This window comes from Callithrix jacchus, chromosome 16 (assembly GCF_049354715.1).
Source record: "Callithrix jacchus isolate 240 chromosome 16, calJac240_pri, whole genome shotgun sequence".
NCBI lineage: Eukaryota > Metazoa > Chordata > Mammalia > Primates > Cebidae > Callithrix > Callithrix jacchus.
The window spans coordinates 37147679-37162505 of record NC_133517.1 but is presented as its reverse complement, the minus strand read 5'-3'; the positions used below and the strand labels follow the sequence as shown (position 1 = coordinate 37162505).

The window sequence follows — 14827 nt, the reverse complement described above, 5'->3', positions numbered from 1 at the left end:
ACTATATTTGGAGATAGAGCCTTTAGGAAGGTAATTCCAGTTAAATGAGGTCATTGAGAGTGGGCCTTAATCCAACACAATGGGTGTCCTCATAAGAAGAGGCAATTTGGATATGGAAAGGTGAACAGGAGGATCATGTAAAGCCACAGGGAGAAGATGGTCTCACAAGAAGCCAACCCTGCCGACTTCTGGCCTCCAGAATTCTGAAAAAATAAATTTCCATTTAAGCCACCCAATCTGTGGAACTTATGCTCCTGAACCAAATTGAGGATCAGGCTGCTATTTCTCATGGCCAATAACGAGATGCGGATGAACTGAGGAGGAAGAGAGTTTTTATTTCTGTAACTGGTTACAGGGAAAAGGCCTGGAAATTATTGCCAGAACAACTAAAAAGTACAAAGTTTTTCAGAGTTTACATACCTTCCAAGCTATATGTCTATATGTAAATGTGAATTCATCTAAAGACATAAGTGATTAACTTCTTTTAATCTATAACTAAGGTCTGAGTCCTGAAGACCTTTCTCTGGAGCCTCAGTAAATTTACCTAGTCTAAATGGGTCTCGGTGGTGGGTGATTACCCTTGTCTTGTCTCCTGCTAAATTGCAGCGGTTTGGGAAGTTCCTTCATACCTCCAATACACTTGTCTGTGGAGGCCTGGGGAGTTTCTTCAGACCCTCAGTAAAACTTGTTTAATCCTAAATGGGGCCTATGAAGAATTCCTTAGTTATTTTGTCATGCTTTAAGGCCCAGGAAACACCTAGGCAAAACTCTCGATGGGCTTTTGTTACACCCCAGCCTTTGATAAGGGCACTGGCTGTTTTTTAGCTTTTAATATTTAACTTATCCACTCAGTCAGTACTGAAACAGCTGTGATGGAATCTTGCGTTAGTGAAACCTGGCCTGCCACACTTTCTCACGGCAGCCCTAGGAAACTAATATAGCAAGAAAAAAGAGAGTCTTGGGTTTTTTAAAAAAATAATGGTTAGGGGATGGGGCTAGACAAAGGGTTTCCACACATGAGAAAGGGCTTGGCAGCCAGCACCAAAGGAAGGAGCGTCTGGGTTTTCTTATCCACTTGCCCAGCTGTGAGAAACAGGGGAAGAGCTATCAGCAATCAAACATCAAAAAACAGAGTCAGCCTTTTATCACAGCTAAGTTTGTGGTAAACACTTACTATTTCAGGGCACCATCTAACTCCAACGACAGTGTCTGTGTCCCTTTTCTTGAGGTCTTGCTCTGAGGCAAGCCCTGATGCCACTCTCACAGGCCAGAGTGCTGGGCAATCAACAATCCTCACCTTCAACCGCTGATGTGAGAGTCTGTATGCAAATACTCCAGCTTCCTCATCCCTTGAATGGGATTTCTCTGAGGTGTGTGTTCTCCATCTCCACCCAGAGTTTCTCCTATGGCATTAAGCTACAGATGCCCACAGTGCCAGCTGGTCAGATGACTTACCTGGATTGTCTACCTTCTCTTCCCTGCTGGTGCTTCCCAAGGTTCTCAAATGGGTCACTTGTACTGGATACTGGCTTCAGGGTTTGCTTCAGGAAAACCAGCATTGAGACAATGAATTAATACTGCTATCAGGGCATGGTCAAGGCCTTCCAGCCAAAGATTACCAGGGACAAACCTCCAGTTGAACCAGCTGAATTTATTATTTTTTGCAGTGAAGGATACATGCCATGAAAAATTATAGGGTGTCTCAGTAAGAGGGTGTTAGAAAGAACTTTTTATTTATTTATTTTTATTATACTTTAAGTTCTGGGGTACATGTGCAGAACATGCAGGTGTGTTACATAGGTATACACATGCCATGGTGGCTTGCTGCATCCATCACCCCATGATCTACATTAGGTATTTCTCCTAATGCTATCCCTCCCCTATCCTCCCACCCCCTGTTCTCCCTCCCCCAGCACCCCACTACCCAACAGGCCCTGGTGTGTGATGTTCCCCTCCCTGTGTCCATGTGTTCTCATTGTTCAACACCCACTTACGAGTGAGAACATGCGGTATTTGGTTTCCTGTTCTTGTGTCAGTTTGCTGAGAATGATGGTTTCCAGCTTTATCCATGTCCCTGCAAAGAACATGAACTCATCCTTTTTTTAACCCTAGAAGAAAACCTAGGCAGTACCATTCAGGACAATGGTATGGGTAAGGACTTCATGACTAAAACACCAAAAGCAATGGCAACAAAAGCCAAAATAGACAAATGGGATTAAATTAAACTTAAGAGCTTCTACACAGCAAAATAAACTATCATTGGAATGAACCAGCAACCAACAGAATAGGAAAAAAATTTTGCAATCTACCCATCTGACAAAGGGCTAATATCCAGAATCTACAAAGAACTAAAGAAATTTGCAATAAAAAACCAAACAACCCCATCAAAAAGTGGGCAAAGGATATGAACAGACACTTCTCAAAAGAAGACATTTATGCAGCCAACAAACATACAAAAGAACTTCTTATAGGGTTTGGACTTTGATCTAGGAGATGGTCTAAGGAAGTTGGAGTTCACTCTAGAATGGATGTTGTCAGAAAGGGCAGGCAATTCTGTGAGAATCTTAGTAAATCTTATTTATAGAGAAGGGAGATTAAGTCTATAGGTAGGGGAGACTAGAATGAGGTTTAAGTTGTGATTGAAAGAGAAACAGCAGCTCATTTTGGCTGAGAGCCATTGCGTTTGGTGTTTTGTGGGTGGCACCATGAGTTGTTTTCATTGATGCTTAGAACTATGAAGTTGACTTGGTTTGCCTCACTTTATTATGATGGCAGAGCAACCTTGTCTGAATTGGTATTCTGTGTGATGGTTTTAAAGTTTAAAAGGAGATGAGCATGCCCTAGGTGTGAGTTCCAGGCCAGGTTCTGAATATCAAGGTCTGCTTTATTTATCAGCATTTGAAAATGCCCGGCACATGGTTATACGCTCGATATCCATCATCAGCCTGAGCCTGGGGCGTCACACCCATATTCTTTTATCTAAAATTCTGAATTAGGTATAAATATTCACATTTTACGAGTGAGGAAAGAAAAATGTGATCTGAACTAATGCATTGTGTCAACAGATATATTACACTAGGATGGAGAGTGATGTACTGAGTCTGCGTTTGCTTTTAACGTATGTAACTTCGAGAAAAAAGCCAAGGCTAGGCGGTCGGAGCCACGCCGCATCTCGGCGACAGGGGGCGGTGTGTCCTGCGAAAAGTCAAAGCGCCGGGAGCTGCCCTTGGTGTTTTTCAGCCTCTTGGTCTTACAGAAAGTGAGGCCGCGTTTTACATCCGACATATTATTATTCGGATAATATGTAAATTAGCGCCACCCGGACCCCGCACTTCAACGCGCACTTAAGGGATAAACCCATATTACTGAAAAAGGTTTTCGCCCTTGGTGGGCAGTGTATGGGGCGCGCAGCTGCAATCTGCAAACCTTTGCAGGGCGCAGGGGTTCGTCCACCAGCTCAAGGACACAGAAACCTCCATTCTCTGCCCTATAAAGCACTCCCGGCCCAGAGAGCTGGAAAGAGCACTGGCGAGGCCGAGCAAGGCGGTGCCCTCGGCGCGAACCTGAAGGTCAGGGCCTCCGGCGTCCCAGTCCCAGCCCGGGGCGGCCCAGGGAGTGCGCCCAGCCTACAGAACTTTGTTATTTCTAGCCCGCCCCCCTGCGCCCCGCCGCTGCCGTCGCCTTCCGGCCCGAGTTCCGGAGACTCAACATGACGCTGCTGGCCAGGATTTTCTTTACTCGGGGGTCCTGGCTGCCCTGTGGCCTCGCTCCGCGGCGGGTAAGGCGGCCAGGGGTACGGGGAGCGAGGACAGGGCGTCCCGGGGCGCAAAGAGGGAGGACAGGGCGTCCTGGAGCGCTAAGAGAGCACAGAGCGACCCAGGGCGCGGGGAGAGAGGACGTCTCGGAGCGCAAGAGAAAGGGCAGGAGGTCTTGGGGTACAAAGAGAGGACCCGGCGTTCCAGGGGCTCAGGGAGCGAGGACAGGGAGTTTGGGGGCGCAGAGAGGACCGCCAAGTCCCGGGGCGAAGGGCAACGCTGGGTCCCGGGCCCGGGTCATATTCGACTGTTAGATGAAGCCCTGGTGTGTGTAGGGGGATAGGGAAGACACGCGATTTTCGAAGTTTTCAGTTCTGCAAGTTTCCAACTTGTGCATAAATAGGTAGAAAAAGGTAGGGAAGGATACAGCGCACGTCTGAGCCTTGAGGAGTGAGAGAGGGACCTGGCCGAACGAGCACTGGCCTTTGACCTGTGTGTTAGTTATGGAATTAAACACTAATACAAACAAATTCTCAATAAAAATGAAAAAAAAAACAAAACCTCGGCTGTTTATAGACTCCCCTTCCCAGATGTGTAGCTGGGAGAGATACGTCTCATGCCGGTTCCACTTCTCTCTCGCCCACACTTTTGTCACCATCTCCCCATTGCACCCATAATGGAAATAAAATACTGCAAATGAAAAGAGCTAGGAAGAAGAAAGAGTAACCAAAACAAAAAAGAAGCAGTACTATTCAAGACAGGCCCTCCCCACAACTAAATCACAAAATTGTAATAAATAAACTAAAAAGCAGATTTTCTTTAGCCAGGTAGAAAAATTAATATGTCCATTGTGAGAAAACTTTTGATTTGATAGAATGGGCAGCCACAGTGTTCTTTTTAAAAAATATGAGCAGCAGTAGTTCCAAATATGAACGCAAAGAATTAGGATGGTGGTTCCCTCAAGTGAGAGCTCTTTCTTTTAAAAAGTGAGATCTGTTCAGGGTTACAGTTTTGCTGATTTTTTTTCCTCTTCCTGTGAAAACTGGGTTATAGGTCATTGTAAAGGAAGCCGATATATTCTAATTCTTTCTCAGAGACATTTCTCATTTGAAATCTACAACAGCTCTTTGATGCCTTCAGAGATTTTATTTTATTTATTTGTTTTTTTAAAGACGGGGTTTCACCATGTTGGTCAGTCTGGTCTTGAAATCCCGACCTCAGGTGATCCACCCGCCTTGGCCTCCAAAGTGCTTGGATTACAGGCGTGAGCCACCATGCCCGGCCTGAGATTTTATTTTTTAACACACATCATTAGGATCGTAGTAATAAGGTCACACAGACCTTATCCCAGCTCTTCTGACACCATTAGACAATACCATTCGAAAGGGAGAAAATGAACTCGTTTAAAAATTAATTGTAATCTGACAATTTTGGAATTCCTTTGCTGAAGAAAAAAGTGGAAGTTTTGAGGATCAGAAGTGCATCTGTGAAGTGGGAGGTTGTTCCAGGGAACATCATGTTTTTGTGGGCAAATACAAGTTGTTATAATTAAAACCCCTAATTTGAATATTTTTATTACCAAGAACCAAGGCAAATGTTTCATTTGTCATAAAACCTATTTGTGAAGTGCTATATTAAATTGTGCTGCTGACTAGTAGGCCCCAGTTCAATTGAATAAATATTTATTGAGGACTAGCTTTGTGTCTGGCCCTGTGCTACGCCCTGGGATTCAAGATTAAAAAAAAATATGAGCCCTGCTCTCAACTGCTCTCAAGTTGCTCTCAGTTCTATGGAGGAAAACATTCAGTCATTCAGTTGCTTCTGAGGAAACACTAATTAATTAAGTACCTACTAAGTGTTGGACATTTTTGGCAATTTGTGGTTGAAAGACATTCCTACTTTTAATGCGATAATAGTCTCGTATATATTTTTAAAGCCATAAATAATAACCAATAAGTAGGCCTTGAAATCAATTTAGTGGAACAAAAGAGATTTTTAAAAAATAAATGGGAATAGAATAGGATGTATCTAAATTCGTCTCATATAGTAAGGTTGTTTTCTGTGAAACTTTAAAAAAAACACTTTGTTTTTAGATTCATTCTTTGATTACTATCATGCACACTGCCATTTTTCTTTTCCTTTTGTTTTTATCAAGAGTAAAATTGAACTATTTTTAGAAAAATGGTTCCTGACCAATGTTAATTCAGCAACACAGTTAAAAAAACAGTAGCAAATGACCTCCAACTGGCCACCCAAAAATAACTAGGGTTAACATTTGGGGAACATCATTCCAGGCATCTGTTCTGGTGAAAGGATGGATAGGCATGATTTTACTTGGATGTCACATTTTCCCTTAGAGTGCAGTCAACATTGTTTCATTGTTTTCACATGACGAATATTGTCTTGGAGCAGTATAAAACCAGCTAGATATGTTTTCTTTCTTTCTTTTTTTTTTTTAAAATCTGGAAACCTAAGTATTTCTTTATCCAGTGTAAAATTCTAGAATATAGGCTCTATGCAGGCAGAGATTTTCACCTGGTTTGTTCACTATTTATATCTAGAACAGTGCTTGGCATAGAGTAAACATGGAACAAATATCTGTTACACGAAGGAACATGTGTACTGTGTTGCTATGAACATGCGTATGTTGCTACATAAAGCAGATTTCTCACTATGGCTCATGTACAAAAAAATATGAGAAATGATAGTCTGGTGAGTCACCAGCAGACATCAATAGACTGTGAAGATGCAGATGTGTATTATAATGCATATATGACCAAAACTGTGTACTTAGAGGAGGCAGGGAGGGCTTCATGGAGGAGTTGGCCCCTGGAGCTTACTGTTACACCAGGAGTTAGAATTTCTATGGTCCCTATGGCAATCTAGACCTAAGGCATAGCATGTATCAAGAAGCGAAGGAATGGTTTGGAATTGTGGAGTTGGTGAAGTATGGGAACAGAGAGAAGCATGTAGAGATGAGATTAGTCAGGTTGCTGGGGTCCAGGGCCTGGTGGGCTTCTCTTATGTAGCAAATTGAGCATTTATGATTTGCTAGGCACCTTACTAGGGATATGAGGGTGAGAAGAAGAGCTGATTCCTTCTGTCAAGAAGGTTAGAGTCCAGTGGCATTACGGTATGATGTGCTGCATGTTAGGTTGGGTGTTCTTGCTTTTGGAGGGGATCCAAAATAAATAGCATCTGTTTTTTCCAGTCTGAAAAACGAGTGAAGACAGAAGCCAAAGTATCACTTTTACCGTGGTTTGTGAGAGGCAGCTGGGCCCTTCAGCTGGATTTTCTGAAGTAGACAGACTTACCTAATTCTGGAGGAGGGTAGAACATTGTCCTCTGAAAGCAGCGAGCTCCCAAGAGGAAGAAGACCAAGGAGGATTGTTCATACTCAATGACTCTGTCAAAATTTGCCAGTCATATCAACTGTCTCTGCAGGGACAGATTGTACATGACTTTGTGTTGCTATAAAGGAATACCTGAGGCTAGGTAATTTATAAAGAAAAGGGTTTATTTGGCTCATGATTCTGATGCCTGGACAAGTTCAAAACTGGGCATCTGCATCTGGTGATGACCTAGGGCTCTTTGTTCTTGTGGCAGAAGGTGAAGGGGAACCGGTGTTTGCAGAGATGGAAGTGAGGAGGTGTTGGGAGGTACCAGCAAGAGAGGAAGTGAGAAGGTGTTGGGAGGTGCCAGGTTCTTTCACATCCTGCTTTAGTGGAAACAAAAAGAGTGCAAACTCACTTGCCACTGCTAGGATGAGGATGGCACTATGACATTTGTGAGGGATCTGCCCCCATAACTCAAGCACCTCTCATTAGTCCCCACCTCCAAGGGGATCACATTTCAACATGAGGTTTCAAGGTACAAACATCCAAATATCCTTAGTGGGTTGACTTAGGGGACAGAAAGAAGCCTTGAGTTGTACCACCTGAGCTTCTCACAGCAGGGAGAGGTCTGGACTGGGGAAGAAGCATCTCCTGCTCATGGGGGAAGTATGTCCAGTTTTATGTGAGTGTTGTTGTTATTGTTTGGTATGTATCAAAGGTGAGACCTGAAAATTGAGTAGGAGTTAGCCAGAGGGAGAGATGTAAGAATGTTTTAGACAGGAGAGTAGCCTATGGGAAGGCCCATCATAGAGAATGAGGAGGCAGGAGGTGAGAGACAGTTAGTGAGCAGCCTATGGGCTGCGTAAAGGAGTTAGAACTTTCTCCTGAAGGGTGGGAGTGGGGATGAGAGTGGAGACAAATAGCCAAACCCTGGGTAATCCTCTCTTCTGATAAGCAGTGATAGTAGCCTCAACGAGGGCATGCTTTGAGTGTCCAGTGATACTTAGGAGGTAATATCAGAGGCCTTGGTAATTGGTTGGTAGTGAGGATGGGAGATGGGGCTGTGGTCAGGTGAGATGTTGCCATCCAAATTGTGACCGGAAATGTGATATCATCAGTTAAAGACTGGAAGTAGGGAGACCAAATGTCAAAGCACCAGTAATGAGGGTCTGAACTGAGGGTGGCATTAGAGCTTTTGCGGACTGAAATGAACTGGGCTTGGTTTGAATGTGTGGGGATAAGATAAAGTCCAGATTTCTGTCTTTGGCCCTTGAGCTAAGGACAATGCCACTTTCTTGAGCGATGACATTAAGTGGGCGCTGGAGGGAGAAGAGGAGTAAGTGACATTAGTCTTGAAGTGTCAGTAGGGTCTGGGACTCCTCAAGTGGTATATAGATAATTAAGCTGCAGAGTTGGAGGTACGTTGAATTCTGCCTGGGAGTGTTAGGGAAGGCACCAGAGCTCTCACAGCTGTGTTTGAATGATGAATGATAGGGAGCAACTTGTGTAAAGACAGGGAAAAAGGAAAGAGTTTGTGTTTGGGGAACCCTGAGTACTTTGTTTTCCTGAGTGTAAATTTCAGGGGAAACGAGGCAGGAGAGAGAGGCAGGAGCTAAGTCATGAAGGCATGTGCTGTGGGGAGCGAAGGAATCTGGATGTTGTGCAGCTACCAGGAGCCCTTAGAAGTTCCTAAGGAGAGAAGTCGCATGATCCCATTGGCAGTCCTCTGGAGATCAGTTAAAATATGACACAGAGTAGGCCCTCAGTGTTTGTGAATGTTGTGAGATTGGGGTTTGAAATCGGGTGGTGGATAGAGAGAAGGACACTGGGGAGGTAAAGGGCATGGGGCTTGCAGATGGATGGGATGTATCTGCATCCGGGCGAAGAGGAGGAGGGAATCACTGAGGTGGGGGGCAGGACAGGGGATAGGGGTGGCATTAGTGGATGAATCCTGGCCTTGGAGCTTAAATATGCATCTGAAGAAATTTCAAAACAAACTTTCTCCCAAACTACAAAGAGAACTTTAAAATATTACAAAAAAATCTAGATCTCAGATGTCTCCTAAAGGCCATCATAATCACATCAAAAGAGGGGTCAATTTTAAAGGTAGCCAGAGTTTTTTACAGCCCATAGTAGAAAACATGCCATTGATGTTTAGCAACTTTTAGGTTTTGCAGAAAACTCTAGGTAGAAAATGATTAGCATTCTCAGCTGTCCTGTGTTCTTCCCTTCCTAAGTTGGTAAATCACTCTGAGATCCAAGTGTCAGGGTAATTATCAGTAAGTCTAGAAGAAGAGCCAACTGTGCTTTGATCCCTTCTAGTCTGGGAAACACTCACACTGCATTGTGCCATAAAAGCAGTGATAGAACTCTAGGCTTTCATAATTGCTGGAATGATGAAATGATGTTGCGATTTACTTTTAGCCCTGATTTGTTCTCTATGCTTCAAAACCATATTTCCTACTTCAGCTTAGATGTCTCTACCTGACCATTCCAGAAGCATCCCAGGTGCAACGTTTCTAATGCAGAACTCATTATCCTCAGTGCTCCAACTTTGTCTTCTCAGGCCAATCCAGTCATTTCAGTTACAGCATCACTCTGCATGCAGCCACTGAAAGCCAGAAAATTCCCTTACCTTCTGCAGCCCTTGTCTTACCATGTCTGGCTGGTTGGCTTCTGAGTTTAGGCTAATTTACATGTTAAATGTGTGTGGAGTATATTGTCTCCTCTTAATTTCTGCTGCCCTCAGTATCTCTCACCTAAACTCATGACTTCTGTCTGATGGGTCTATTCCCTTTTTTTCTGGCTCAAAGTGAAATCTTAATTTTTCTAGAACTCAAAGGCAGTGCAGATGGAACAGGGATATTGAGGTAAAGGTGAGAGAGATGGAAAAATATCTTTCAGTTCTTTTCAGTAAACACGAGACCTGTTTACATGGTTTTAATGAAATAGGCAAAAGTGTGATGAAATAGATCAAGAACAAAAGCTGAAGCTCATGTTGTTGAGCATGAGGCAAGAAGAAATCACGGAGCTAGTGGATATCCTTAAATACCCTGACTTGATCATTACACATTCTGTGCATGGAACAAAATACCACATGTACCCCATATATAGGTAAAAATGTTATATATAAATAAAATCTTAAAAAAAACAAGAAATAATTGGACCAGACGATATTAGTTACATTGGTAACTCATTACATCCTCATTTTCTGGGACCTTTGCTCTTGCAAGTAGTTTTATTTGCTAACTTCCCACCACTTCACATGATAGCCTCCTGGTCTAAGCCATCATCCTCTCTTGCCTGGCCTGTTACACAAGTGTCCTAATAGTCTCTCTGTTTACAACCTTGCCCTCTACTCCATGGCAGCCAGATCCCCCTAAAAACTTAAGGCAGATCATGTCCATTCTCTGCTGAAAACTTAGCAGATGTTTCCCACTTGACTTAGAGTAAAAGCCTAAGTCTGCATAGTGGCTGACTCGGCCTGCATGGTCCAGTCCCTTTTGCCTCACTGATCTCTTCTTCTCTAGCCACACTGGCTTCCTGACTATTCCCCCATCCATAAGCATGCTCCTGCTTAAGGCCTTTGCTCCCATTCCTTTTTGCCTAAAACCCTATGATTCATTCTCCTCCTTCAGGTCTTTGCTCCAATGTCATCTTCTCAATGAGGCCTTTGCTGACAACTCTATTTAACGTAGCAATGCTCTATCCCTATTCTTTTATTTTCCCCACACTACATATTAGCTTTCAACATACTACATATTTAACTTAATTTCAGTATCCCTCATTCCTCCAAGAATAATCTTGCTGAGGGTAGAATATTGTGTCTTTTTCTTTTAATTGCTGTACTGCCATGTCTAGAACAGTGCATGGGGCATAATAGATTCTCAAAAAACACTGGCTTAAAATGAATAAATGAATGAACTCTATATCCATCATAATGTCATGTTTATCCCTAATACTTTTCTATGTAAGCAAATTCTCAAAACAAACCCTTTGCAAGAGCAGAGATTCTAATTTTTGGTTTAAAAAAGATTGTCATTATAGTTTTGGTTAACATGAATAGGGGATCAATAAGAGATGACTCAAATCAGAGGCAGGCAGGACTGAAAACCGTAGCTGAAACCATCACATTGCCTCTTAACTCTGTGATTTCATCTCTTTTTATTTTGTAGTATTGGGGAGGCCTCTGTTCAGTCTGCATCTAACTGAAGACAGATAAGTACTGTAATAAAATGGGATGTACACCCTGAAGCACAGAGCACATACATTTTCAAGGACTCATGTTCACTGCTATAAAATGTATCATTACTTAAAAATGTAATTTCTGTCTTGCTCCTGGCAACTGCATAATTCAGCCTGGCCATTGGAGCTTGGAGTCCAGCTAGGCACTTCCTTTTATATTTGTTCAGCCTTACCTTCAAGTTGCTGTGGCAACAAGATCTGTGCTCTGCAGAAGCTGAGAATATCAGTGGCCTCTGTTCCATGCCCTGCTGTAAGTTAAGGAGCAGACAGATGTGCCTAAGCAATCCACACAGTCATGGAGCATGAATTAACAAGGCCTGTGGCAAGCCTTGGGTGTGTTACTCAGTTATTTTAATGTCCACAGGAAACTATTGGCATTTGGGGTGCGACAGTTCTTCATTTTGCAAGGCTGTCCTTTTCTGCCCTGGAACATCCAGTAGAATATCCCACCTAGAACTACTGATCTCAGGTGATCCACTCACCTCACCTCCTAAAGTGCAGGGATTACAGGCGTGAGCTACTGTGCCCAGCCTGAAGATTTAGATTTTCTATTCTTGGGCTTATTCTAACTTTTAAGATGTCATAATTTAGGGTCACTGGAAATGACTAATTTTTTAAAAACAGTGGCAAAGAGCTGAATTTCAATCATATATTCATGTAAGATTCTACCTGTCTTTATCCATGCATTTTCCAATGGAACTGGAGTCTGGCCAACCAAATGTTGGCTCAAGTTTTAAAAACATTGGGCAGGATGACAAAACATATTTGGCCTAGAATCACTAATCTACCTCTATTTGAGATATTTACCCTAGACATTTTAGACTAGCCACAATATACTTAAGTAATTTATGTATGTATCTGATTGATACACAGTCCTTATCCTTGAGGGGAAGGTGCAGTGTCAAGACTCTCAGAATTGTCATTTTGAAGATTAAAAGTGTGATCATGTCTCATTAGTTTAGATGCTGTAATTTTGGAATACATGAAGGAGGAAGCTATTGTTTATATGATGTAGAAAAATGATGAGTATGGTGAGGAAGGTGGGTGATAGCTAATTTTTTGAGGGAGAGATTTAGAGCTTGTAACTAAAAAATAATTCTGTATTGTCAAAGTTGGAAGACTAGAAAGTTTTAAGAATTTTAGGTCATTAAACATCTCCAGAGAATTCAGTCTTGACATGAAAGGTGTTATTTATATTTTTGAAAACAACTTATATCTCTAAAAACCACAAAACAAGACTTGAATATCTTTAAAAGCCTGTTTTGTATCTACTTTTTAGAATTAAAAAAAAAAACAGCCAAAATACTGTTTCATGTTATTAAGGATGCTTCTTTGTCGAAACAGGGGATTGAATATGATGTGATCCTGGGAGGTCTGATCTTCTTGATGGGTCTTAATGTTGAAATGAACATCTTCCTTTTAGGAAGAGAAGATGGCTTGAATTTATATTAACATATATGCTGTGTATTGTCAGAAGGCATTGTGAATTAAAATATCATATCAATTTCTTCACTTTAGTTAGGGAAGTGGAATCATAAGGTCAGTATTGATCAGATCAAATAAGATAAATAACACAGTGCCACATGATAACCTGTTACATTATAGACACTAGGAATCACATGTTACATTTTTACCTTTATATCCTTTTCTCTACCGGTTAGGAGGTTGAGGAAATGTTTTAAAATAAATTTAAAAAGGAAGTTTGTATGCAAATATCTTGTTTAATTATTTTCATGAAGTCCCACGTCAAATTCCCTATACACATTAACATTAAAAAGTTAAAAATTATGGTAAAGGCTTTAGAAAATTAGAATACATTTTTTCCATTATTATTACTTAATGAAAAATTTACCATTCTACTTGAGTAAACTTCTTGATTCATCATCTTAATGTAATAGTTCTGAAGGCAGGTCACAGCCTTAAGGAAAACTGCCACTGATGTAGAAAAAGATTATTGTAGAGTTACTTGGATTACTATGCTTTGGCAAAAGGATATGAAAAGAAAATGCTTTGTCAACATGACGCTAAAATAAATATGATGACTGGCATGGAACATAACAAGATTTACAAATTTATCTTCAGTTATTTTATACATGATCTCAAGTTTTATCTTTCGATAACTGTTTTTTCTGCTTACAAAGATCTAATCATATGTATTGGATAGATATTGAAAGTGCTAAAAACCAACCAAACATAAAAATCCCCAAATAATTATCTATAATCTCATCACTTAGCCATAACTATAAAGTAATGGGTGGACTCTGAAGTCAGACAGATACTGGATTTAAGTCTTTATTCCTTATTATTATTTATCTTTAAAAGTTAGCTACTTTACCTTTCTGTGCTTCAATATTTTTTTTTATCTATAAAATAGGAGTAACAATAGAATTTACCATAGTGAGCTGTTTTGAGGACTGTGGTAAATATTGAATCTACTACTTATTGTTGTTATTTCCTTCTCGTCTTTTTTTTCTAGGTATATATTCTTATTTGTAGTTAAAAACATACTGTATATTTGTTTCTCTCTTTTTTTTTTATTTACCATCACGTCATAAACATTTTCTTGTGGAATTTCCAGTTGATGAACAGCCTCATTCTAAATCATTGACCACATTTCTTATTCTTTCTTCGTGATAAATTTCAAGATACCCTGAATCAACTGATGACAGCCTATTTAGCTTACAGGAATATTCTGAAAGGAAATGGTAGCTTCTGGAGTTTTAACTGGAGTTTTAATCTTGCCACCATGTCCTAATGGAATATCACATAACCTCCCTGGTGTGATCATTAAGCTTAGCAGGAGCTTAGAGAATAGACAGAGGAATATGCAAGCTTGTTATCAGAGAAGGCTTAGGAGCCTGTCAGTCTATGTTTGAACCTTGGTTCTGCAACTTTGGCAATTTTTTTAATCACTCTGAGCCCTTTCTGTATAGTAGGATAAAAATAATACCTATTTCTTGTGGTTGTCGGAAGATTAAATAGTTTAAATATGTTTAAATATGTAATCCTGGCAGGTGGTAACTACGTAATGAATGTTAGCTCCTATTGTTCATTGTATTAAATACCTAAAGTTTGTTTTATGATTAAATGTGAGTGAATGGCAGTAATATTTGTATGCAATATGAGTACAAGCTGTTACATATAAAATAGGTAATACAAATATTTTTGCCCCCAAAATGGATTGATTTTTCCTCCATGTAAAGTAAATAACAGAAGTATTCTGTTTTATGTTTTGTGGCCAGAAGCCATCATGGGAAAAGGCATTTGATTTAATAAATCTTATAAATAATTTTTAACAATTTTCTTCGGTGATTCAAAGGTGGAAAGTGATTTTCATCCAGATTATTCTTTTTGAAAGACAAAAATGCTTTATGTTAGTTTTAAAAAAATTAAATTTAAGCAAAACACCTGCAGATAATAATGGCAGCATTTATAGTGCCTACTATATGCTACACACTGCTCTAGGTACTTTATTTATAATTACTCATATAA

At 40.8% G+C, this 14827-nt stretch overlaps 1 protein-coding gene across 1 annotated transcript in view; it reads left to right on the top strand.

The window, feature by feature from the left end:
* Positions 1-3670: 3670 nt before the first annotated feature.
* Positions 3671-14827, top strand: part of DECR1 (2,4-dienoyl-CoA reductase 1) — a 47295-nt gene continuing 36138 nt past the window's right edge. Inside the window, exon 1 of the mRNA XM_008982873.5 lies at positions 3671-3778. Coding sequence (XP_008981121.2) covers positions 3710-3778 — 69 coding nt within the window. The 5' untranslated portion in view covers positions 3671-3709. The remainder of the gene's footprint in view (positions 3779-14827) is intronic.